General features: G+C 36.0%; 1 protein-coding gene across 20 annotated transcripts in view; it reads right to left on the bottom strand.

Moving 5' to 3' along the window:
• Positions 1–24,625, bottom strand: part of ptprm (protein tyrosine phosphatase receptor type M) — a 541,643-nt gene that overhangs the window by 207,007 nt on the left and 310,011 nt on the right. For all 20 annotated transcript variants that reach the window (XM_062980499.1, XM_062980500.1, XM_062980503.1 and 17 more), the window contains exons 12-13: positions 7,478–7,751; positions 6,440–6,476 (exon numbers count right to left, since the gene is read on the bottom strand). In XM_062980499.1, coding sequence (XP_062836569.1) covers positions 6,440–6,476; positions 7,478–7,751 — 311 coding nt within the window. The remainder of the gene's footprint in view (positions 1–6,439; positions 6,477–7,477; positions 7,752–24,625) is intronic.

Raw genomic sequence — 24,625 nt, 5'->3', positions numbered from 1 at the left:
ATGATATGAAGGCTTGTAAATTTAAATAGACCAGCCTGGGTGCAGTTAGATATGTGGCACTGAGTGAGGAAATGAGATGATCCAACATCTGCAGACAATTAAGTTCAAAATTGCTGCTGCATAATATTTTGAAATATCTCTACGCAACTCTGAAATACTCTGTTAGTAACTGTTGCTGCACTGTTAGTACAAGGCTTCTCTCTCATGACTGACAAAAAATTCCCAGTTTATCTACAAAATTAAAACTGTAGACATAGGCCTTGTGGTCTTACATTGGAAGAGAGTGATGGGAAATTTTCTTTTGACGTCAGAATAAGAAACATGTACCCTGTTTTCTAGCTATAGAATAATTTTGGCTACTACTTTATTTTAATAATATAGTATTTATTATTCATAATGTATTTTATTGATTAGGAATGATTTCATCACTGTCATCTAAGGGGTCTACTGTCGTTTATGCCATGTTTAGCTAAACATTCTCTTATAACATTCTAGTTTTTAAATTACATAAACTAAATTTCATAAAATTATACTATCAACTCTAAAAACCTTAAATGTACATCAGCGCCTAATCTGTGATTTGTAAACACAAATAAAACCTATCCCATCTCCTCTTAGTACAAAAACAAGCTAAGCTTAGACAACTTTCTTCTTTTTTAGAGAGACAGACTACCCTAAAAAAGTAGGGGATCTACATGCGATGTAACATCCAGAATGATGTGAGCTGTAAGGGAGGTGGCTAGAAAATGCACACTCCTAATCACGCTGCAACACACATCCACATGGAAAACATGTGTTAAAAAAATCAGGAGAAATTCCGAAATAGACAATAAAAGAAGCTGCACTGGATCAGTGTATGGACACTGCAGAGCAGAAATTTGGGGTGACCTTAAACAGGACCACCTCTGGAAAATTTAGATAAAGGAACCGTTTATGGAACTCTTATGAAGGTAAACAAACACCTTTTCCTCCCTCTCCAAGGAGAAAGAATTTTCCCCTTTTTGTTTTTGAGCTGGAAAATGAGTTCCATTGCTGATTTTCATCTGGTGGGCTGCTGCAATTGAGCACATGTGGACACCACATGAGCTTTTTCATGGTTTCCAGGGTAAATGTGGAGACTTTCTAAAGCGGAACTGGATTTCTTTCATCCATATTCTGATCTGGATTATTATCTGTGCAAAAACAGATTTAGTGTAATTTTAAAAATTAATCCAGTATACCTACTTTCAAGTAGAACAATCAATATAGTGGTTGACAGTACAAGAATATACAAAGGGCATATGTATTTCTTTTCAAGATAAAGAATAATACTGATTTCCCTCATTGGGAAACATGAAAATTAGTGATGGGCAAACTCTCTCTTCTACTTCCAATAATACTAATAAAAAAGAACAAAGTCTTTGAATTCAATTGCAAACTTTGAACTGTGCTGTATTTTTGGTGACCCAGGAGTTTCTTCTGTGAGCATTTCTCCCGTGGAGAATTGAATGTTACAACAGCAGTGGACAAGCCATAATTTTCCTAGTGGGCCTGAGGTTTTGAGTTAGTATGTCAAATGTTTTCTAATTCAAATGTCTGAATGTCTGGAAATTTAATGTGGGCATTAACAACATTTTAGGAGCAAAATTATTCAGATAGTTCAAGTGATAATTTACTTACAGAATATATTTATATACTAGCTGTGCCCGGCCACGCGTTGCTGTGGCGAAGTATGGTGGTATGGGAAATAAAATATTGAGGAATTGTTGGTAGTTAAGGTAAAGGGTAAAGGTTTTACCTTACATTAAGTCCATTATAAATGGGTTATATAGCTGTGTGGAAGGGCCTTGAGTCTACACTGCCATATAATCCAGTTAAAATCAGATAATCTGTATTTTATAGGCAGTGTGGAAGAGGCCAAAGTGAGGCCTAACTCTGCCTGTCCCCTGGGCTGGGTGGGTTGCTAGGAGACCAAGTGGGCAGAGCTTAGCTTTCTAACTTGCAGCAATTGGATAAAAACAATTATTCCTCACCCTCTAATTAGGACTTTATTTTCCTTTTCTTTTTGTTGTATGAACGTAGAGGCATGGATGAGGGGTTGTGCTGCCAAGTTTAGTGTTTCTGGGATGTGTAGTTTCGTTGTTTTGTCCTAGGCCGAAATTTCATTACCCTTTTATATATATATAGATTTCAAGTATAACTGATACACAGAGAGTATCTCTGGTTATAGAAGCTAATTTTCCTTACAGTACATTTAATATGTTTCTTTGCTTTTTTTTCATTTTCCCACTCTTGAGTGGCAGTATCTACCTCAACAGGCAAGTATGAAGAAAGACAGACATGAAGCATTAACACTGAAATTATTTATTATCAATAGAAAATGACTTAAATTACAACCCTAGGATCTGCAAGCAACATGTTCCAAGGGACCCTGGGGATACCAGAAACTATGGATAACAGCAAACCCTATATTTTGACTATACTTGGGGTGGAAAAATACATAGAGTAATACTGGAGGGCTTCGAAAGGACCACCAATACATTTTAGGAAGATATATTTTGGAGTATGGCTAAGTGTGCATATTGAAACTGAGGATTGGAGGTCATGCTGTAAATTCTAATTGTTGAATCACTTTCATTGCCATCATTATTCTTATGTTTCTTTACATAATATACATTTCCCAAATTTGGATTCAGATTAACCAAGAGATAAAGGCAGGCAGTAGCAGCGCTTTGTGTGTAAAAACTGTAACTTCTCTCTTGATTCTGGGACTTTATTTCCTTAATTCCTCTATTTTAACCTGTTAAGTAACACAATATATCTCTTTATCTAGAATTCACAAATTCTGACATTTTGACAAGAGGTAGGAATATTTTCACGCAACAAGCGGTGGGGATTAGGAATGCATTCCCATGAAAGTTGCCAAGTATAGAGGATGTGAGTCCACTAATTCCAAATATATCTCTTAAATATCTTTACCACTTTATCCTTTAATTTCCTACTGTTAGTATAAAATTGCTAATAATTCATTATTATACAGTAGGGGGGATGAAAAATATAGTCACCAGATAAGCCAAAAGATTTATTTAAATACTGGAAATATATTTATATGTACTTAAATGTTATTCATATACTATGAAGATTAACAATAAATAAGAAACACTCTATTAGTTATTTACATACTTACTTACTCTATTAGTTACTTACATAAATTGGTACTGTAATTAATGAACAGATTTATAACTGAAGTACAGTACTAATTATTTAATCCTTAACTCCACCAAAGCAGTTTTTTCACACTGTCTCAGAAAGCAAACTTGAAGTCCAGTTATATAACACAATTATAGGGAAAACCAGGATCCCATCCAAATTATACAACTATTGTGTTATTATTCCACTTTAACTTTCATGGTTCAATCATATGAAATCTTGGGATTTGTAGTTTGGTGAGGGATGTGAGTGCTCTGGCTAAGAATTTTAAATGTCCTTCCCTAAACTAGGGATCATGGAAGTTAACATGGAAAAGCAGCATAAAAACTATGCAGTTACAATGAGCCTCTGGTTTTACCTTTGGCAGGAATTCATTAGATGAACAAAGTCTGTCAGTTGCCTATTAATGCAGATCTTCAGATTTGTGAGATGAATTACCTTCATGCAGGACTTACTTTGATTTCATTACCATTATCACCATCACCATTATCATCAATTTATTTTATTTTAAAGTCTGCCTTTTCCCAAATGGGATCCAAAGTAGCTCAAATGTGAGTTAAAATTCATTTCATGATTTTAAATATTCCCAGGGATACAGCAAAGAAATCACCACTTAGGTCCTTCCTCTTGATGCTTTTCTGCAGCCACCTATCTCTAGCTGTTAGTCTAATCAGACTCCCTGCAGAACTGCCTCTGAAGTAATCCTTTCCTCGCTAGTCCTCACAGCTTCTGAATTCAACTATTTCAGTCACTTATCATCAGCCCTTTGCTTAGAATCTGTAGCTGCTCCCTTCTTTTTCAGGTACTTCTATGTTGGAATAACTAGCTGTCCCAGAACTCCTTCCATTGATCTTTAAGAGTGTTGGACCACTCAACAGCTCTCTCATTCAGGGCACTCTTGACAATTTAGAATTAATTCCTGACTTTTTTTTATTATCCAGGCCAATATCATAAGAGGATTGTGAACTACTATGGGTTTCAGTTAGAGAGAATCATAATGGTAGTACATTTCAAAACATCTTCTAGTTTTGTATTCATACCATATTTTAATAATATTTCATCTTAGTCTCATTGATTGTTCACAGTTGTCACATTACATATACTGTATAAGGGAGAGGAGAGTGTATCTGAACACAGTATACAACTTTTAAATATATGTTGCTAATCATTAACTCCTAAAAGATTTTCTCATATCCTAATTGTCTGAAAAGATCATTATATTTTGAAACTTGGAATCGGATACTCATGCTGATACAATCAACAACTGGCTTTGAATTCCTCTGTCTAGACCAGGCATGGGCAAATTGCGGTTCTCCGGGTGTGTTGAAGTCTAAAACACCTGGAAGGTTGAAGTTTGCCCATGCCTGGTTTAGACATGCATCCCACACCTCCCCGGTTGACTCTGAAGTCATATGAGGGCCATGGGATTAGATTTTTCTTGAATTTAGCTGCTTCTTGTTTCAATTTGGAATTTAATGCTTCCTCTGACTAGCATACTAAGAACAAGATTCTGACATGCTTTTAAGATAAAACATTTCTCTATCTTTTTTTGACAGAAAGAGTAAGTGACAGAATCCTGCTCTAAGAATATGAACTTAAACTAGAGCTCAGCCTTAGCCCTCTTCTTAATGGAAAGAAAAATAACAAAAATGCTATGGCAAATGCGTACCATATTCATCTTCTATATTTTCAGCACTTAGGTAAATCAATATATCTTATACATAATTCAACAAAAGTAATATTTCTTAAAAAATCTTTTGCAGAAAATTCATGAGAACATTTTGAATCTTTTTCAGTCCAATTGTAGCTGGGAACATTCCTGTACATAGGGTAACACTTGAGAATACTACAGCCTTTTCAGAAATTCTAAAGTACTCACAAATACACGTTCACAACACAAAATGAACTGGCATATGTTTTAAATAAAAGTTGAACCTCTTTCATTGCATTCCCCTAAGAGGCTACTTTGATGTCATCTGTTGCTATGGTAGCTATTTTATGGTGTAAAATAACCTTTTTTCCTGAGCAAAGGAATGAAAAAGTTGAGCTCATCAAACAGGGAAACCAATGGCAGAATGACTTTTAAAGATTTGTAACACAGATTGCCAAGTGATGTTAATAAATCAGTCTACTTATTTATAATAAACCAAGGCCATTTCCCCCCTCTCTACTTAATTCATTCTTTAAAAAAACTACCAGGACAAAAATGATCAAACTTCTACAATATCAGGAATAATTCAGTTTCAAGAAATACCAGTAGCATCTGTTAAGTAAAACTGGGAGGTGAATGTAGCTCTTTAAAAAAACTCCCATATAAAGTTTATTACATTATCTTGTAGAATCCACAAAATTAATTTTTAATTTTTTATTGTTTATGTGTAACAGCCTTAACAGTTATACATATATTGTATGGTACAATCCACTTTCATTCAACAGGCTGTTGGCACTACGTCTTCTTATATACATTCTTTTTCTCCCAAAATTAAATAATCACTTATCTTATTTTTTAAAAATGAGAGGAAGAGTCTATAACCATCCTAGCAGGCATATTATATGACATAATAACACGGCACAAAACAATTACTGGTATTGTCTGCAAGGTAATCTGAGAAATGTCAATAGAGCTCCTGAAAAACTACTCTGGTTGCCATCTAGATCATTGGGTGTATTTCTCAACTTTCTTTTTCTAATAACAGTTCCTTGTTTAACAAGGCAATTTGCAATTTAGGGAGTACAAAACTGATTTGCAATGCAAGATAGAACATGCTATCCAAAAATGTACCATAAAAGTGCAAAAATCCCACTTTCTTCGAAAAACTTTGTAAGAACATGCCCAAACACAGATGGAGAAACAAGGAGTACAAATTGTTTCAATTGCTCACAGAATCATATCTAGTTATCATGAGCCCTATTATTCATGGTTAGTTTGCATCCTAACTTTTACAAATTAATTTTATAAGATATTTAAATCATGAAGAAAAGAGACTTTCACAATTTTCATGAACAAGCTGATAGGATATGGGCTATGACTGGCTGCTCTACATCCTAGTGAATTTAAGTTTGCATGATAGCAAACGATCAGAAGAATTGCTGAATAATAAAGCTGTGTTCTTGCAATTAAACGAACTTAAGAAATTAGCACTATGCTTTTATATTAAATTGCTATGGTTTAAATCACACATATCTGTTCAAAAATGTGAATAAAGGTCAGCAGACTTAAGGTTAGAGGAAAGAGGCAACTGAAGCATACCTTTTGTGGCCACTCTGACGCAGTCAATTTTTGTTTCCTATGTCAGAAAAAGAAAGAAAAGGTCATTTGCCGGTTTGCACCCACAGTTTTAAAAAGGAAGTATTGTGTCTGCTGAAGCTGCTTCTAAGGAAAACATAAGCTTCCCATGTTTGTTCTCTAGCTTAATAAGATCTTGCTGTAGTTCAGCTCATTTCCTTGTTATAGACAACAGAAGGAAAATGCACTTGGGCATGTAACATCAATACTTCACTTAACATCAACCTAGAAGATGAATGAGATGTTACTAGACATGATACCTGCACTTTTCCCCCTCCTCTGACAACACTCTGACCTTGGGGTTTTTTCTTCTTCTTTACTGTCAGCTACATAGTTCTAAGCAACATGCTAGACAATGTAAGAAAGGAAGTAAAAATCAATGGTGTTTCACATTTCTGCACTGTCAGTACACTGTAAAAGAGGGGCTATTATGGTATTTGGCAGAAAACATTTCCTTGCTGTCAAGGGAGTCAGCCAAAGCTTATCAGGAGTTGAAGGGCTTTGGATAGATCTGCCCAGAAAATGGAAAACAATGGTAGAATTAGCTGGATAAAATAGAAAAACATTCTACATACTTTTCACTTTGATTTTATTAACTTATTTCTCTTACACTGCTTAAGAGAGAGAGAAAACCCAAAGGACATATATCTAAGTCAGGACAAGCAAGAGGAAAAATGGACTTTCAACCTGGTGTATACTAATGTAATTCAGTTGAATAAGCCAAAAAGACAGAAAATGGAAGGACAAAAATAATGTACCAAGGATAGTAAGATTGAAAACAGGACAGAATGCCAGTATTTTTGTAAGGAATGTCTGCTAGGTTTGTCTCCACTGGCAGGAAAATGAAATTCATGATTCTTTTCTTCACCCCTTGTCCATCTTTAATAAAAGGGTATTGTGAATAGTCAAAGAAAAAAATTTAATCTCTTTTTCCACTGTATTTCTGGCATTGTATATAGAGCACACCTGGATACAACTTCAAACCTCAGTCTGAAAACTTACCCCATTGGCTCTGCTGAGAGCTTGAAAATAAATGCTATAACTTTTATGAGGGAGCAGAGGAGTGTTCCAGAAGCCGTTGTAAGTTTTGTTGTCACCAACAGTAAAAGGCAGAGCAGCTTGAATACCGTTGGCTGAAAACTCTGCTGCAAAATAATACTGAGAGTTCAAAAGAGAAGCATTCTGGAAGTGTATCGGCACTGGATAGCATTTCAAGATTTCAGTTGTTTTCTTGGTTCTGCGGGGACGTTCCTCTTCAACAACGATTTGGTAGACACTAAGAAATGGGACAGGGTGGTAGAGAAACAAGGAATGAGGGAGGAAAAGATGGGTTAATATAAATTATGTGGAACTTACGGTTGTGCTTAAAAGCAAGGAGTAAAATAAAGTTCATTTTCAAGATTTAAGTGTTAAAATATGTGTCCCTACCTCCTTTTAAATATATATAAAGAAAATAATATTTATCATAAAGCATTTAAGAGCAAATCATAGCCCTTGGATGCACCCAAGCATAATATCGTACATATTTTTTTTAAGTGATAACTATCGTGAAGAATGGAAAGTAGGTATAAGGCTGTAGATTCTCACTTTTTGAGATTTGCCTGTTTGATCAAAGCAGTATTTGAGAAGATGGGAAAATAAATACATATTATTTAAATAAATATTATTACCATCTTCTCAAATAAATATGGATAGTTATTTCTTCATGATTTAGAGTTTGAATTTTGAGATGAACAAATCTTCATGGGATTCTGAAGGCCTTAACAATAATCTACTAGTCACCAGTGAGGGCAAGGTGTTTTACTTTTGGTTGTTGGTCAGGTATAGGCATTCTTCAATGAAATAGATCACTTGAATCATTTTTTTTCAGATTTCTGGAAATTATATCTTTGCTGTAGTATATTGCTCAATATTTATATTGAGAAATGATAGTGGAAGTACCTTCCTTGTTTTCCTGGATCTCTTGGCTATTTTAATATCATCAATCATGGTGATATGCCCCCCAAATGATCTCAAGGGATGTAGATAACATTTCCACATATTTTGAGTACTGCTGGACACTCCCAGGGGTAGAAATTAATGTTATTACTTTTTTCCGAAAAAGGTTTGCTTCGAAATATCTCAAATTACCATCTAGAAATCCAGGAAGGTCCCAAACATGCCCTTGTGTCATATTGAGGGCTCTTGAAGGTCCTCTAAAGTCTCTTGGATGGCTAACCCAACCCCTTAGACTTATACAGTTTTTCACCCACGCTGTAGATGCTCTCTTCTAGTGACTGAAATAGTGATTAGCTTGTATTCTCTAATTACATCCATTGTTTTCATGACATGACTGAAACCTGATGTTAATCACAGAGACAACATTCATTTCTAATGGTTGTTGAAAGTTTACAGCAGAATTGGTGTTTGTCTAGTTATATTCTGATCAGACCATGCTGGTTAATCTACACACAGTAGTACTTCACGTACAATGCATTTTAAACACCTGAATTCACCCTCTGATTCATTAAAGGGAGAACCAAGTTGACTAGAGCTATTTGAAACCCAAAATCTCTTTTCATCTTTACTGTGAAAGACAAATTAGATTTGTGAGCAACCAGACCTCAAATCTATTTGCTCTTTAATAATTTAAGCACTGAAAGGTCACAACGCTCTTTTCTGTTCCCCTTTATCAAAGTCCAAGTGGTAATGAAAAATGGCTAAATCCTGCCTGCTGCCCCATTTCCACACAGGACTGTCTCCCTGATGTAAATTAACACACTATAAGCACCTGGGTCAACAGAAATCTGACAGCATTTTATGAGTTATGTGCTTTAAATTTGTATAAATGAGATCATCTTGCTAATGAATTTTATAAGATCATTTGAATTACAGCCGTAATATAAAACCCCTCTTTAAATCTTTCTATTGGAAATGTTTCCTGGTAATATATAATATGAGACTATAGGCAGAAAAAATCTTTAGACTCAAACTTGATAAAACCAGCAATCACTGAACCAAATCTTTATATCTCTCCAGTGTGTTAATCATATTTTCCATTTGTCTTAAGAAGTACTATAGTATTTTTAAAGCTATGCCTTTGCATTTCAACTGAAATACAAAATAAAATCCAAGCTAAGCCAGAAAGTGTCAAAGTGTTATTACTATAATCTGAACAAAATTATTTATCCTACTTCTTTTTTACCATTATCACATGTAGATCATAAGTACTTCATAAATATGGATATGTGCTTTGTACTTTTTGTATCATTTAGTTTGTTTTTTCACGAAGCATATAAATAACCAAGAGAAACAATAGTGTGAAGACATATGAATATTAAATTCTGGAAGATCAGGGTTTAATCTCAGCTGAGTCATGCAAACTAAGTGGCCTTGGGCAAGTTAGCCTCTCAGCTTCAGAGGAATGTGGTAGCAACCCCCTCTGGACAAATCTTGCCACAAAAGCCCCATTGACAGAAGGCACACAACAACAAATAAACAAATGGCCACACCAATTCCTTCTATTTTATGAATCTAATGAAGGAGAAACCTACCTACCACACCAGACTTAGCTATTTTTCCTATGCTACAGGATATTTTGGGCACAAAGTAATGGTTTCTTCTCCTGTCTAAAAACCACCAAAATTACAAGATCAGTCCAATTTCACACAGTTGTTTTTCACTGTGGATATTAATTTCAAAGCAACGGGGAGGGGGAAAAGACAATTTTCTGAAATCCCAGAGTTGTGCGATTTATTGATTAGTTCACCATTCACCAAGTAAAAAGTAAAAAGGAGCTCAGTGTGGTGTGCATGTGCTTGTAGATTAAGTGATGATAGCAGGAACACACATTATGAAAAAAACTTGATTTTTAAACCAGTATAGTGCTCCATGTGCTACTGAATGTGATTGTTTTCCTCCTTCTTCCCCACTCTTTCTCCTTGCATGCTGTCTTATTTAGATTATAAGCCTGAAGGCAGTAAGTGCCCAGTTAATTATTTGTAACCCATTCTAGTAGCCACCTATATGTCATTCTGATTAAAAGATGCATAAATACAATGATCCCTCCACATTTGCAGTTTTGATTATTACGTTTTCTTTAGGACTCTCTAGGTCCTCCAGTGTGACGTCGTAGTCAACTTACTCTGATCTTGCTAGAGGACCTAGAGATCTAGGTCTAGAAATAACACCTCTCTAGGAATCTATATGTTCTCAAATGTGATTCTAACAGAGAGGTTGATCAGAGTTGTGCTGGAAAATATAAAAATTCCTACAGAAGTATTATCTCAGGTTAAAAAAAACCCCAGCAATTTCTATATTCATGGCTTTTCACTTTCACGGGGGTCTTGGGCCTTTTATCCCAAGGAATGTGGACAGCAATTGTAAACGAATTGAGCATCTTGAAATATGACTTCCTTTAGTCTCCACTAGTTCCAATATGATAAAATCCAGTTCTTTCTAAAATGTCTCAACTGATTGAATGTTTATTTCTTAATTTCCTTCAGAAAGTAACTATGTTATTCTCCAAGCTCTAGGTAGCAATGTGCTCCTGTTACTTGATATTTCCTCACTTTCCCCTTACAACTGTTAAAGATTTGGTTATTTAAGTTGATGCAAGCAAGTCACAATCATATGTAGGCAAAAACCTGAAGCATGTTGTGCTCGAAAAGCCTCCTTGGGAGAACATTCCTTCCTACCCTCACATTCAAGTTAACAAGAACTGAAGAGACACAATGGTAGCTAGTTCCTAGGACTTCAGTACATCCAATTTCTTAACTATAGGGTGTTAGTGTAAGATAGATTTTGCAGAATGGGTCTGCACAGTTCAAAAACATCAGTGCGGCAAACACTTCTTAGAGCACTTCTCTTTATCTTTCTGCAACATATTTACCAGCAACTAGAAGCTGATGCTCTTCATTCAAACTCAGGGGACAATAAATCTGTGAAGCGGACCAAGCGTAGGCAAGCAGGCCAAAATATTATTTCCTCTCTACTTTACCAGAGATAGACTCCACAAATAAACTTTGATGAAATACCCAAATAGCCTTAGTGGAGGAAGTAATAAAAGATGGCTTAATTTCAGCCTGTAGAGATAAATGCCCAATACAAACTCCCAAGTAAGTTTGGATAAGATTTACTTTTACATTCCCAGTTGGGGGGAAGGAAAGGGGGGGGGGGGGCGCATCTATTTTTTTTTTCCTGAACCCGTAAGCTTCTTTTTGGCTGTCCAACCATTCACATGAATATTTTCAAAGATTTAAAAAGTCACTATTTACAAAGGGGATTTTCTGCCAAAAAGAGATCCAAGCAATGCTTTTTCTCAGAATTCCTATGCACACAGACAGGAAATCCCTATGGTTTGCCTGTAAAGAGTGTATCATCTGTGGAAGGTGAAGGCAATTTTTCTCCTGCACATTGCTAGAAGGGCATTTGCAATGAGAGCGAGACCAATTATTCATCTCCTCCGGGAGGGAAAACACTTGTTTATTTATATGATATCTTGATTGCGGAAGAGCCCTGGGAGTTTCAAGGGCTGCACATCTTTGCCACTGCATCACTCTTCAATGCTACATTTTAGTTAAATGCAATTTCAATGTTCACGACAATGCATACATTGTAATCACATATAAAACAGCATGGGTTTTCCTGCAGCCCTGCACTATCTATCTATCTATCTATCTATCTATCTATCTATCTATCTGCAGTTATACTTTAAAAAGTACCTGTTCTGATTTACATAAAAATTCAAGTTAAGAATAAGCCTACAGAACTAATCTTGTTCATAATTTAGGGACTGCCTGTATTATGGTTAAAGATAAGAAGGCTATACCATTCCTCTATATAAATGAGAGCTATGTTAGAGCAAATGGCATGCAACCATAAAAACGCCAAATTTTCCTGGGCAAACCAAAATCTCTCAATGTCTAGTACAAAAGATCTAACATCCATTTGTGGACTGGTACTGCGCTATAAGTAATATAACAGGATTATGGAATGTGGCCCATTGCTTAGGTAGGGAGCATGTAAATAGCAAACCTGTGTGTGGGGCACAACACTTAAATAATAGGTTGTAGTAATGTGACTGATTGTTTTTCAATAAAAAAGTATTAAATTTCAACTACAAATAAATAAGGATAAAAATGGAGAAAGAGTCCATCCTTCTTGATACATATGGTTACAGCTTTTTCATGTGTGGAATATTAGAAGATATGTCCGTTGCACAGTCCAAACACTGGTTTACTACTTCAGTGAGAACTAGCTTGAGACAATCAAGTGTTAGCTCATATAAATGAACTAGTAAAGAACAGATTTAAAAAGTTTGTTGGGGTTTTAAGCTCTTCAGTGTCATGGTTCTCTTATGTCAGCTACCCTTCCTGAACCTTTTTGCATTTTATATTCCGTTCATTTAAATCAGTGGTCCCCAACCTTTTTTTTTTTTTTTTTTGGATCAGGGATCACTTTGACCAGGGACCACTCTCCAACATTAGTACAAAAAGGGTTATGAATAAGTTTTTGGTCAATTTTAGATTTGCTTTGGTTATTTGGGGTGCTGATTCAGAAAATTGCATTGGATAGACCACATCACCTCTAGTTTTTGATACAGAACATATGCAATCTAGTAGTTGCCATCTTCTCGCCCACAGAAAATCATATTTAATAATCTAGATGTGATGTGATCTATCCAATGCAATTTTCTGAATCAGCACCCCAAATAATCCCAGGAACAGGCCTAGAAATGAAGACACCAAGGCACTCCCCATTTCCAGATGCCACATGGAACGGCTTCTCTCAGGGGGAGGGGGAGGAAAGCAGCAGTCAGGAGGCTTATTGTCACACCTTTTGAGGGTAGTCAGCCTCTCCCTTCCCGACATCCTCATTGTCTCAGTATTTAAGAGTCTACTGCGAGAACAGTGGCTCTCGTTGCAACGGTGTAGTAACCGTGAGGCCGTAGACCTTATTTTAGTTATTGGGGACCACTGGTGGTCCGCAGACAATAGGTTGGGAACCACTGATTTAAACCCTAGTCATATTTATTCAAAAATTAGTCTTACTATGATAAATGAGAATTGCTCCTAAGTATGTGCCCAGTATAGCTAGATTCTCAATAAACACATGTGTGCCAAAAGTTTGGTATTGTTCAGAAGCTGGTTTGGACTCTAGAGCAACCAGATCAATAAACGGTCATGTTCCTGCTTGTTACCAACTGCTTAGGTTTCTTGCATTGGGTTGTGGCAATGTAATACATTTTGAAAGCACTTTGCAAAAATTAAATCTTCTTTTGATGAGACTACTCAGTTTCACATTTGAGGTAACTAGTACTGCATGACTTTTTGTTCTTTATATTGTATTGACAACATAGTCTCCAATGCAGATCCATATCCAAATGAGACAAGAGAGAAAAATGTAACACCTTTCAGACATTGCTGGCTGAAACTTCCAGCATTCCTCATCACAACCTGTGCTGATCACGGCTGCTGGGAGCAGTAGCTTAATAACAACTCTGCCCATCCCTGAAATAAGGACAGTTTAATCCAGAGATCAATGCTGAAGGTGGGCCAAATTTCAATTCTAATATCCCAGGCAGGATAATTCCCAAAATTGTTTGGAGGTCCCGGTCGCACAGTGGGTTAAACCCTTGTGCCAGCAGGACGGATGACTTTAAGGTTGGGTTGCTGACCTGAAGGTTGCTGTTCGAATCCAACCCAGGAGAGCGTGGATGAGCTCCCTCTATCAGCTTCAGCTCCATGAGAGGACATGAGCAAACCATCCCACAAGGATGGTAAAAATATCGAAACATCCAGGCGTCCCCTGGGCAACGTCCTTGAAGACGGCCAATTCTCTCATGCTGGAAGCGACTTGCAGTTTCTCAAGTCGCTACTGACACAAAAAAATTTGTTCAATGCTAAGCCAATTCTAATACAACCCCCACTGATTCTATAGGCCTTTTTTAATGGGACAAACAACTTAATTTAGGCCTGACTGCCTACAGCAGATCTCAATATAGGCAAAAGGAGGCACTGGAAATTTAATTCTCATATAACAGGAAGTAAGTCCCATGGAATACATTGGAGCATCCTTCTGTGTAAACACGTATAGGATTATGTAGCTATTCACAGCGTAATTGCCTGAAGTTTCTTTTCTAAATATTAATGAAATGCTCCTCAGGATTGCTTTGAGGATTGAAAAGATTACCACTGTAAAACACTGTTTGTTTAAAGAAAAACAGAAATGCTAAACAAAATTAATTTCCCTTAATTTGCATTTATGCACCAATCACCTATTCAAAGAAAGGAGAAGAGAGGAAATTAGCTTCTCTTGCCTTCTCTGACTGAACATGATGGTTTTGCATTTACTTGCTTATGACAGATGGAATCATTAGAAAACGAAAAGCAAATGTTAATGAAATGGATGGTGTTTAGGCCAACATTGTTACTATTTTTCTAGTTTGCATATACGACCCAAATAGCTCATTTTTTCATGACTAGTATAATTTAATGTAAAAAGAAATAGAAGCAGCATTTTAGTAAAACTGTGTATTTATTTATACAAGCTTAGAGTGGAGCACGGGCGAAGTACATATGTATCTGTATTAACATTTCACATAGTTTAAACTTCAAAGGAATTTACAGTTCACATTATTTTTAAAAGCTTGGGTAGTCCATAATAAAAAAGGAATGTAATTTGGCCAGACATCTTCTTAAAATGAAACAATAAAACAGAGATAGCTGTTGGTCTTACAAGGACTTTTTCAAACTGTTGGTCATGTGCCACATATGCTGGATATCACAAATAGATCTCCAATGATGAATATTCCATTTTTGCAACTAATTTCTCCTGTTCTGGCTGTGATCTAGATACGATCAGTTATAAATTGCTTTAGAATATTAGCTGGGTATCCTAAATACATTTTGTGTTCTCTCAACCATAACTCATTACAAGAAAGAGGCTTGGCATCAGTAAGTCACTAGTAATTTAAAAAAAAACCCTGTATGTGGCTCAATACCCTGCTGCTAGGCTATTTAGTGATAAAATCTGATGTAATAAAATATTAATTACAGCTGAAAGGTTGGGTGAAAAATATGAACTCAATTACAGCCCCATATTGTGAACAAAGGGCAATGTGGAAAAAAACCCTGTTAGTTATGGATGTTCGGGATAATAAAGTAACAACTGGAACGTTAGAATGAATCTGAGAGTCCCCTAAAAGGCCACCTATTATTAATCATTACATCAGGCACAGAATTCCAAATGAAAAAGCTCTGTGCTGAAGCTAATTTTCACTCACTCTTACCCCACCTTTTAGCAATTTAAACTCACTGCATGTAAATTTCATTATCTTTTGCTATAATGCAACAAGTATTTTTCAGGTCAGATTTTTATTATAGATGTTACAGTATACTCGCGATATTATGTACATCATGGACAGAATTTATTAATCATAGTTACGTTTTTCTCCCTATTGTCTGTGTCTGACAAAAGCAGGATGTATTATGTGCCTTCAGGTTAAGGGGGAGGAGTGAGTATTTTATGTTACTAAACAACAATATCTCTATTCTGTTTCCATATAGTAAACTTAGTTATTCCTAAGAAAAGAAAAGGGAAATGGAAATATTATTACTCCATGATTTTCTGGTTTTGAGATGGCATCTCTTTCTGCACTAAACAGGCAGAGACCTTTATAGGGAAGGACTACAATTCTAAGAGAATTATGAAAACCCACTGTGTGTTCCATGCAAGGAATCTGTGATCACCAAGGATTTAAAGAATAAAGTGGAGGTGAGATGAATTGGAAAATTTCCCTTGCATTTCCTATTCAAAACGATGACTTGAAAAATCTCCTGGTCCTTGACTACTGAACTGACTACCTTGGTTCTGTCTCCAAACTAGATGGTTTCCAGTGAAGAATCTGTCAATGGTATTGTTGGCGGTTTTAAACTTCTGAAACCTTGAAATTTCCAATTTCAGGATTGAATCCATGTCTATTATGTCTCCACTCTGGCTCAGGATGACTTGATCATTGAAACTTTTGGTCCTGCAGCCAATGTCCTAAAATTTACTGAAAATGTGCATCTATCTCCCCCCCCCCCAAGGATGTAAAAAAACTAAACAAAAACAGTTGTTTTCTTATTTTTGATAAAATCCAGCTTGACACATATTCTGGAAGCCCTTATCTACTCAAATATTTGTTTAGTGGAATTCAAAGTTGAGTGGGATCTAAGCTTAAGTAAAACAAAGCCATTGATAGTACAAAACCGTTCTCTGGAATGTATATTGTGGAATTTATTCCTCCAACTGAAAACAGACACAGTTGACATATCTAGCCCATAGATATACGGATGTTTTGTACTCTTGGGCTGCTAGACCTCCTAAACAGAAGGTTCTCCACTAAGAACTGAGATAAAGGAATAGCATTTCAAGAATACTCTGTTAGAGATTGCCTTCTAAAATATATGATAAAGCTTACAGGTTGGGAAAGGAGAGTTTGCCTTTGCTGTGATCACTGGGATTGCAAATATTCTGATCAGATGAGAGTCTGGTACAGCTAGATACCAGCTGCAAACATGCTTAGGATATGTATACTAGTACTACCTTGCATATCTTATCTCAAACATGAAATTACTGGAAATCCAGGAATAAAAAGTACCTTGTTACAGTAATTTATACAAGGCTCTAAACATCTCAAAACAGATAGATAAACAGACAAGAGGATGAATTATAAGCCCATTTACTCCTCTCCTCGTCAACCAGCCAAAACCACAAATCCCTACATATGTTGGAACACACAACCCACAATTCCTCCTTAACCTCTGTTGGTAGCAGTGGTTAAAATTTATCTGAAACAGAGGGGGAAATATGCCAATAATTTGATTATGCAGATGACAATACACTGCTATCAGAAAAAAGTAGATTTGGAATGATTACTAAAGATCATCAACGAAGAAAGTATAAAGACAGGCTTACAGTTCAGCACCAGGAAAATGAAAACATTTTTGTATTTCCAGTGCTATTCAATATCTTTATAAATGACTTGGATGATAAAATAGAAGGTATCCTTATCATATATGCAGATGACACCCAATTAGGATAGTTAATAATCCAGAGGACAGGATCAGAATTTAAAATGACCATAACAGATTAAAGAGCTGGGCCAAATTAATAAAACGAATTTCAATTCTACTTCTGTGGAATTAGAGGGTGACTGCTAAATCCTGAATTCTCAGTCCCATGGCAGAATTTTAATACCTCAAATGAAGCTCAATAATGACATACTAATTCTTTACAGCTCTCTCAAGTAATCGAGTTGCCCCTAGAGTCCTTGCTTGTGGACATCGTTTTTCAGCATGCATGCTATTCTAGGAGATAATACTTGGTTGGGGCAAAGAAATGCAGAGCTGTTCAAACATGGGGATGTGCTTTAAGGACTGCTTCCTGCTGAAGAGGTATTTACAAGTGCCTTAAGTATTGCCACAATCTAATCCTGTTTACAAATATCTCCAGTTAATTTTGAATGACAGCCTTTTGAACATGTCAGCCTTTTGAACACATCACACAAATAATCAAGCGGTGGAAGTGCCCTGAATTATTTTATCATTACCTCTAGTTTGCTTTCTAATGTAAAAAGTTTCTTAGTGGAAGGACATTTGGGAAGTGACCATTATCCTTTTAAATTAGTAAACTAGCTGACCCTGAAGACAACTGTGAATAAACACATATATATACTTAAGAGTGTCAGTTTTTAAAAAGTAGAAGAAAAAAGTGTCAGTTTGAGAAAAGATGCCTCAAATAGTCCCAATGTAAGAATACCAAAACAGAACATGAGCTCATCAAAGAATTCATGCAAGAACCTGGTAATAAGAGATCCTAATAAAACACTTTATTAAAGAGAAAGAAGGTCACATTGATAAGACAAAAATGGATGAAGCAGGGTTTGGTTTGGAGGGAAATGGCTGAAGTACAGTTTTGGAATATTACTATGAAGCACAATGCGATGCTCCTTTGATTTCTAAATTCTTTTTTTTTTGTTTACTCTAGAAACTAATCCATGCTGAGTATTAGATAGGTGAAAAAACTCCTTCCTGGTTCTTCCGGAGCAAACAATGGTGTTTGGAATCAATACATTGATCATGGCATCGTTCTAGACTGCCTGATGGTGTCAATTTTCTCCTATGTCTAGCCCACTTTTTCCCCAGTTCAGAACTCAAGACAACTTCAAAAATTAAAGCAAGCACAGATAAAAATACATCATACAGAGTTAAAAGTGTAATTTACTATCAGAAACATCAAAAACAGTTTAAAACGTTACAATTAAAAAGAAAACAGTATAGAGGCAATACAGCATATTATACAAGTAATTCCCTACCTTTGTTATATGGAAAGTGTGCAGAACTTATATCCAAGACTTGAGAGGAACATCAGTAGTCAGACAGTCGTTGCTAATATGTTCATTTTGCCATATTACTGATGACAGATATAATCTGTACACATATGTTCAAAGCTACATATAACATACCCATGTGTAGCTGACCTACAACATTTTTAAAGTATTGCTCAATATAATATCAGAGCCCTGGCTTACTAACCTTTTATGAAATTACTACAGCTAAGAGTTACTTGTTTAGAATGAACCACTGAATTTATTTTAAAACCTGGCTCCCATTCTCTATTAAAATGAGAAAGCTGTTATTTTGGCTAAAGTTGCTATCTATAATGCGGAACTGTGTGTAAAAATAATAGTTTATTTCCACAAAATCTGAATTTCTAAAGCTTACATATTTTTTCAAATAATGTTTTAGGTTTCAATAAAAAGTTATAATACAGTAGAAATTTGAGACATAGTTATAAAATATATTTCCATGAGATCACATTCATGACACTTATAACAATGAAGAGATAATTTCAAAGATTTTACATCTATTTTATGTCTTGGGTTAATTTCCCTTTTAAAAGAACACTGGTAATTGCTGAGGGTATAAACAGAAGGCGAACAAAAGACTATGCTAATTGTTGAAATCTCAAGTGTTCTGGTTGTCAAGACCATTTGTTTAGGGGACAACCCTGAACTCTGAAGAAAGAGAACATATCTTTAAAAAGGCAATACAAAAATAAACAAGCTATGTAACCAATATTTTTTGAATACAGCATGATGATATTAAAAGTAGTTATTGCATTGGTATGCTGTCCCTAGAAGGAATTCAAGAGATACAAGAAGAGGGATTCCAGTTCTGAAACATCAGTCCGGAATGCTAAGTATCAATTAGGACTCATAGCAGGAAGACCTCTAGCCAGGTTGTATGCAGAGTGCAATCCAAATAGTAAGAATAAGAACACCATCACCACACTACCTTGTCTTTTTTTCCATTACTGGGGCTCAAAGTGGTTTACAAAAATAAAAAGCAATACTAATAAAAGGCCAGACCAATAAATACAATTCAGTGTTTAATGTACTGGTTAATTAAGCCAAAATATTTCTTTTGATTTGAGATGTGCAAGTATGGATCCAAAAATTAAATAGAACAAGAACAAGAAAAGCAGTTGAGAATGGGTACCATTGTAGTTTTTGCTGATGCACCCACTGGATCTGAACTCCAATGACCACCTCTAGAGTCTTTGTTCTCCCTTTATAATGACAGGCCACTGGGCTATTAGTCTTCATGCTTCATCTTCTGCAGAACGGAGCTGTGTGTAGCTCCACAGAGGTTAACGTTCTGCCATCACTTTGAATGCACAATTTGTTATATGAAGTTTCATTCTTTTGGAGGCCTTAATAACAATGGTGTTTGGAAGATTAGTTTGGGGGGGATAACACCCTCTTCTTGGAGCCTATATCCTAGGTTTTTGACTGAGATGTTGCTGGTATTGATGATTTTGTATGACATCCTGCCTTTTATATGAGTATCTGAGCTGATTACGGACTCTTGGAAAACCAGATTCAGTATGTGAAAATGTTGAACCTTCATCTCTGTATCAAGATACGTCACGATTCTTAGGACCTATTTAGCATAGGAATGATGATATTCTGAGGTTGACAGTGGAGCTGAGTCATCAACATCTGAATTGGAAGATGATGACTATAGAGAAGGAGATTATGAATTAAAAATCACAGGCATAACTGTATAATTGGTTGCTTTCTGTTGTGTATGAATCATGCTTTGTCAGGTGAGATTAATTCCTTGTTAATAATGAAACAGTTGCCTTGGATGATATTAGGATGAAACATCCAATGCAGCTGGAATAATCTTGGATACAGCAGGTCCAGCAAATAAGGTATAATACTGGGAATGATCCAGTATATAGATATAATATGCATTGAAGATGAAGGATGAGCATTTGAAGTAATAATACCTTGTATGAAGGCTGGCATTATGATCTTAGATGGCTTGACAACAACTGATGTGGCTGGGAAAAGCTGATGGAACATCTGAGACATAGGCAGGGTATGTGGAATATCTTGCAGCAGAGGACTTGAGACAGTAGTGGTCAATTGGAGTCTCAATTAGGTAGGGTGATAGAGACTACCAATGTCAGCAATCACCATAGCGTCTATGATCAGAACAGCCATACTAAGGCAAGTATGCATGTTGGAGATATGGGGAAAGGTTTCCAGCTAGAAGGTATTTCATTCTTGAACGTTCCATCCATGGCTAGGTGCCAGACCTATTTGTGTATGTCAGATGCCACAAACAAGAATATCCTGGCACAAGGTTTCCGGTTAAGGTTGCAGCAGGCGGTATTTTTATATATATATTGTCAATCTATCCACATTTAATACTGTAGATATGTACCAACTGTAACATACTGTAGACTACACCAAAAAAATACACTGTCCAGCAAAACAAAACAAAACAAAACAAAAAACTTTACGGGTACAAGAAATAAGAGACAAAACTAAGAATGGAATATTCCTTGACAGTAATACACATTGATCTTTTTGCTATTCTGAAAGTCTTTGCTATGTAGAAGCATTTGCACAGTTTCTCTGGTATAGATATGTCTCCTACTGTTCAAAGCCCAAGCTGTGGTGCAAAAGATGGCATATACATGCCATCCACAATGAGCAACTGGTTGTGCAATAGAAAATTGTATTAACTCAAATTACTCGTTTCAATTGGTGGATAGATTTTTGTGCTAATGTACAAATTCAGATACTGGATTCAGAACGTAGTTTAGCTGAACAGAATATTTTGTACTTTCAAATGCTGTACTTGCTGAAGTTATTTCCCTTACACCTGAAGGGAGAGGTGTTAGAAGAAGATATGTTCATAGCAAAACTTTAAGTAGACTGCTTGTGTTAGTCTTCTGAAGTAAGGCTGAATCTTGTGTAATGAAGCAGTCTTTCACACTAAATTCTTATTGCCAAAATGAGCCTGAAAACTGTCACACTATATCTTTCATCTTAAAATTATATAAAATTAAATTTTATTCGGTGTACTACATAGAAAAACATTGCATTCCATCTCCATATTCTCAGCTCTATATTTTGTTTGTTTGCTTGTTTGTTATGAAATAAGTTTATGGAATTATGTCTTTGAGCTGATTGCTTACACTGCTGTTTTAATAGATTAAGCCTAGGAAAATCTGATTGAAGGGCCTAGGAAACTGCATTATAATATGTAGGATAACCGGTTTCTTTATCCCAGTACTGCATAACGCGAATGGCTGGCAACTCTTTCAATCTTAGGTAGGACTCTCTCCTGTTCTTACCTGGAGATTCAAGGACAAGTTCTATTGTGCAACAAAAACAAATTGCAACATATTTACAATGTAAGCTATTATAGCATTGTTCTTTCAGTGTAACTCGAATCGATCATTTTGCCATAAATAAGAATTCTTGTTTATCATAAACAAGTGACAATTATGGGCATCAATAAAGCTCCATCATTTCTATATCACAGGCTTGCTCAACCATGTTTTGGGTTACTGTATGGGTAGTAAAGCTATAATTCAGAGACAGTTTGACAGAAATAATAACAGATGACCCTTTAGTTTCCCTTACAAGCATGCAACTTTACAGAAACTAAAATAATGTCTTTAAAAAAGAGAGAAAAAGATAAAAGGACAGTAGTAAAAGTTTATGTTTGTAACAACATGAAAATAAATATGCAAAAAAAGGAATAATATTTTTGCAATAACTTTGCAATAACTTCACACCATGTTTTAGGTCTAGGTTAGCTGTAACTCATGTACAATGGAATTCAATATTTGCATTGTATGCCCAGTATTTAAGTAGCTTCTGTGTGAATACAAACACAAAAGTACAAATACAAATCAAAACACTAAAAAAAAGTTTGCCATACCCCCATTCCTCCTATAAGTATCATACAAATGTGAGGACTAATGTGAATGAAAGAAAGAAAAAACTTTAAAACTTCAAATACGGACAGCTTCTAAATGTTAAATTATAATCCTCGTTATCCACTTTTGCTGGGTGGGACTCCCTGTCTCTGCTCATAATAAGGTATTCATGCTTAAATTTCATAATGAGGAGTAGATGAACATTTAATGGATCAATACATAAAAAACTACTGGCAGCTGACTATCTAGTTTTCTAAACCACTGCAACTTTATGTAACTCAGCGATGGAACATTTATATCATGACTAGTTGCTTCTTAGCTATCACTAGGTGAGAGTCAATATTTTGACCTTATAGAAATGTCCTATGTCCATGGAACTTTTCTTACCCAGCAGAACATTTCTGCTGGTTCCATGGAAAATGTGATTTTTACTCATTCTTTCTCCTCTGTAGTTTTCCATGCCTCCTGAAAAATTTGTCCTGAAAGCTGGGATCTATTCCACAACAGGTAAGGTGTAGTTGAAGAAGATTGGAAGGAAATACTTAAAACTTCCCCTTTCACAAATTTAACAGACCCCTTGTAAGTAGCTAACAACAGATTTCAATAAACTCAGTGCAACAGAAGACCCAATATTCAGGATTGTACTTAGAATAAGCAGAAAGTAAATCAAGTATCCATGTCAAAAGACACAAGAACAGTATCATTTTGTCTTTCACTGACATGCTCTCAAGGAAAGGAAAGATAATGTTCTCAAAACAGAGGATTCTAAAATCTTGGGCCATCACTGTGGATGGTCTATATACACTAATTGTGTTTCTGCATAAAGGAAGTGGCCCTATAATATATTGTCTTTGCACTGTTTAGAGCTTTTATGGGAATAGTGTTTCCAGGTTTTGAAAAAAGCAGTAAGAGTTTAAACTGAAGGCATACAGGGTTGACAATCAGAAACTATCTGTTACCAAGTTAGTGTTCTACCTAAATACCATATGAAAGGAAAGCACTCCTCACTGTTAGGTATCCAGCCTCTCCCTAAAAACTTCCAGAGAAGGAGAGTCCACCATACTCTGAGGAGGCAGCATATTCCACCTTTGAACAGCTTTTGTCATCGGGAAGTTCTTCCTAGTGTTCCGGTGGAATCTCTTTTCATGCAATTTGACTTTATTGCTCCATGCCCTGGTTTCTGGAGCAGAAGAATCCAATGTGATATCCTTTCAAGTATTTAAAAATGATGATCATGTCCCCTTCTCAGTCTTCTTTTCTCCAATCTAAACATACCCAGCTCCTGAAGCTGCTCTTCATAGGGCTTGGTTTTCAGACCTTTGACCACTTTGGTCACCCTTCTCTGGACACATTCCAGCTTGTCAATATCTGTCTTGAATACTAAGAGCTAGACACAGTATTACTCCAGGTGAGATCTGACCAAGCAGAATAGAGCGAGACCATGAACTTCCCTCAATTTTGACACTTTATTCCTACTGATTCAGCCCAGAGTTCTATTGGTTTTTTAGCTGCTGTATCAGATTGTTGACTCATGTTCAGTTTGTGGCATCATAGACTCCCAGATCCCTTTCACATGGACTGTTTCAAGCCATATGCCACCTATCCTATGTCTGTGCATTTCATTTTTCTGCCTTTGTGTAGTACCTCGCTATTAAAATTCATTTTGCTAGTTTTGGCCCTGTCTTCTAATCTGTTATGGTCATTCTAAATTCTAATTCTGTCTTCTGGGGTATTGGCTAACCCTCCCAAGTTGGTGTCATCTGTAAATTTGATAAGGGATGATAGTCTGCAAGATAAGAGCTTTCACGCTCTGATTTTCTAGGTTTTCATGAATATAGAAGACTTTGTGCTACATATGTATCATCCTCTACATGAATG

Source organism: Anolis carolinensis, chromosome 4, assembly GCF_035594765.1.
Source record: "Anolis carolinensis isolate JA03-04 chromosome 4, rAnoCar3.1.pri, whole genome shotgun sequence".
Lineage (NCBI taxonomy): Eukaryota > Metazoa > Chordata > Lepidosauria > Squamata > Dactyloidae > Anolis > Anolis carolinensis.
Note: the sequence above shows the minus strand (reverse complement) of the source record. Positions and strands in the feature narration are given on the sequence as shown.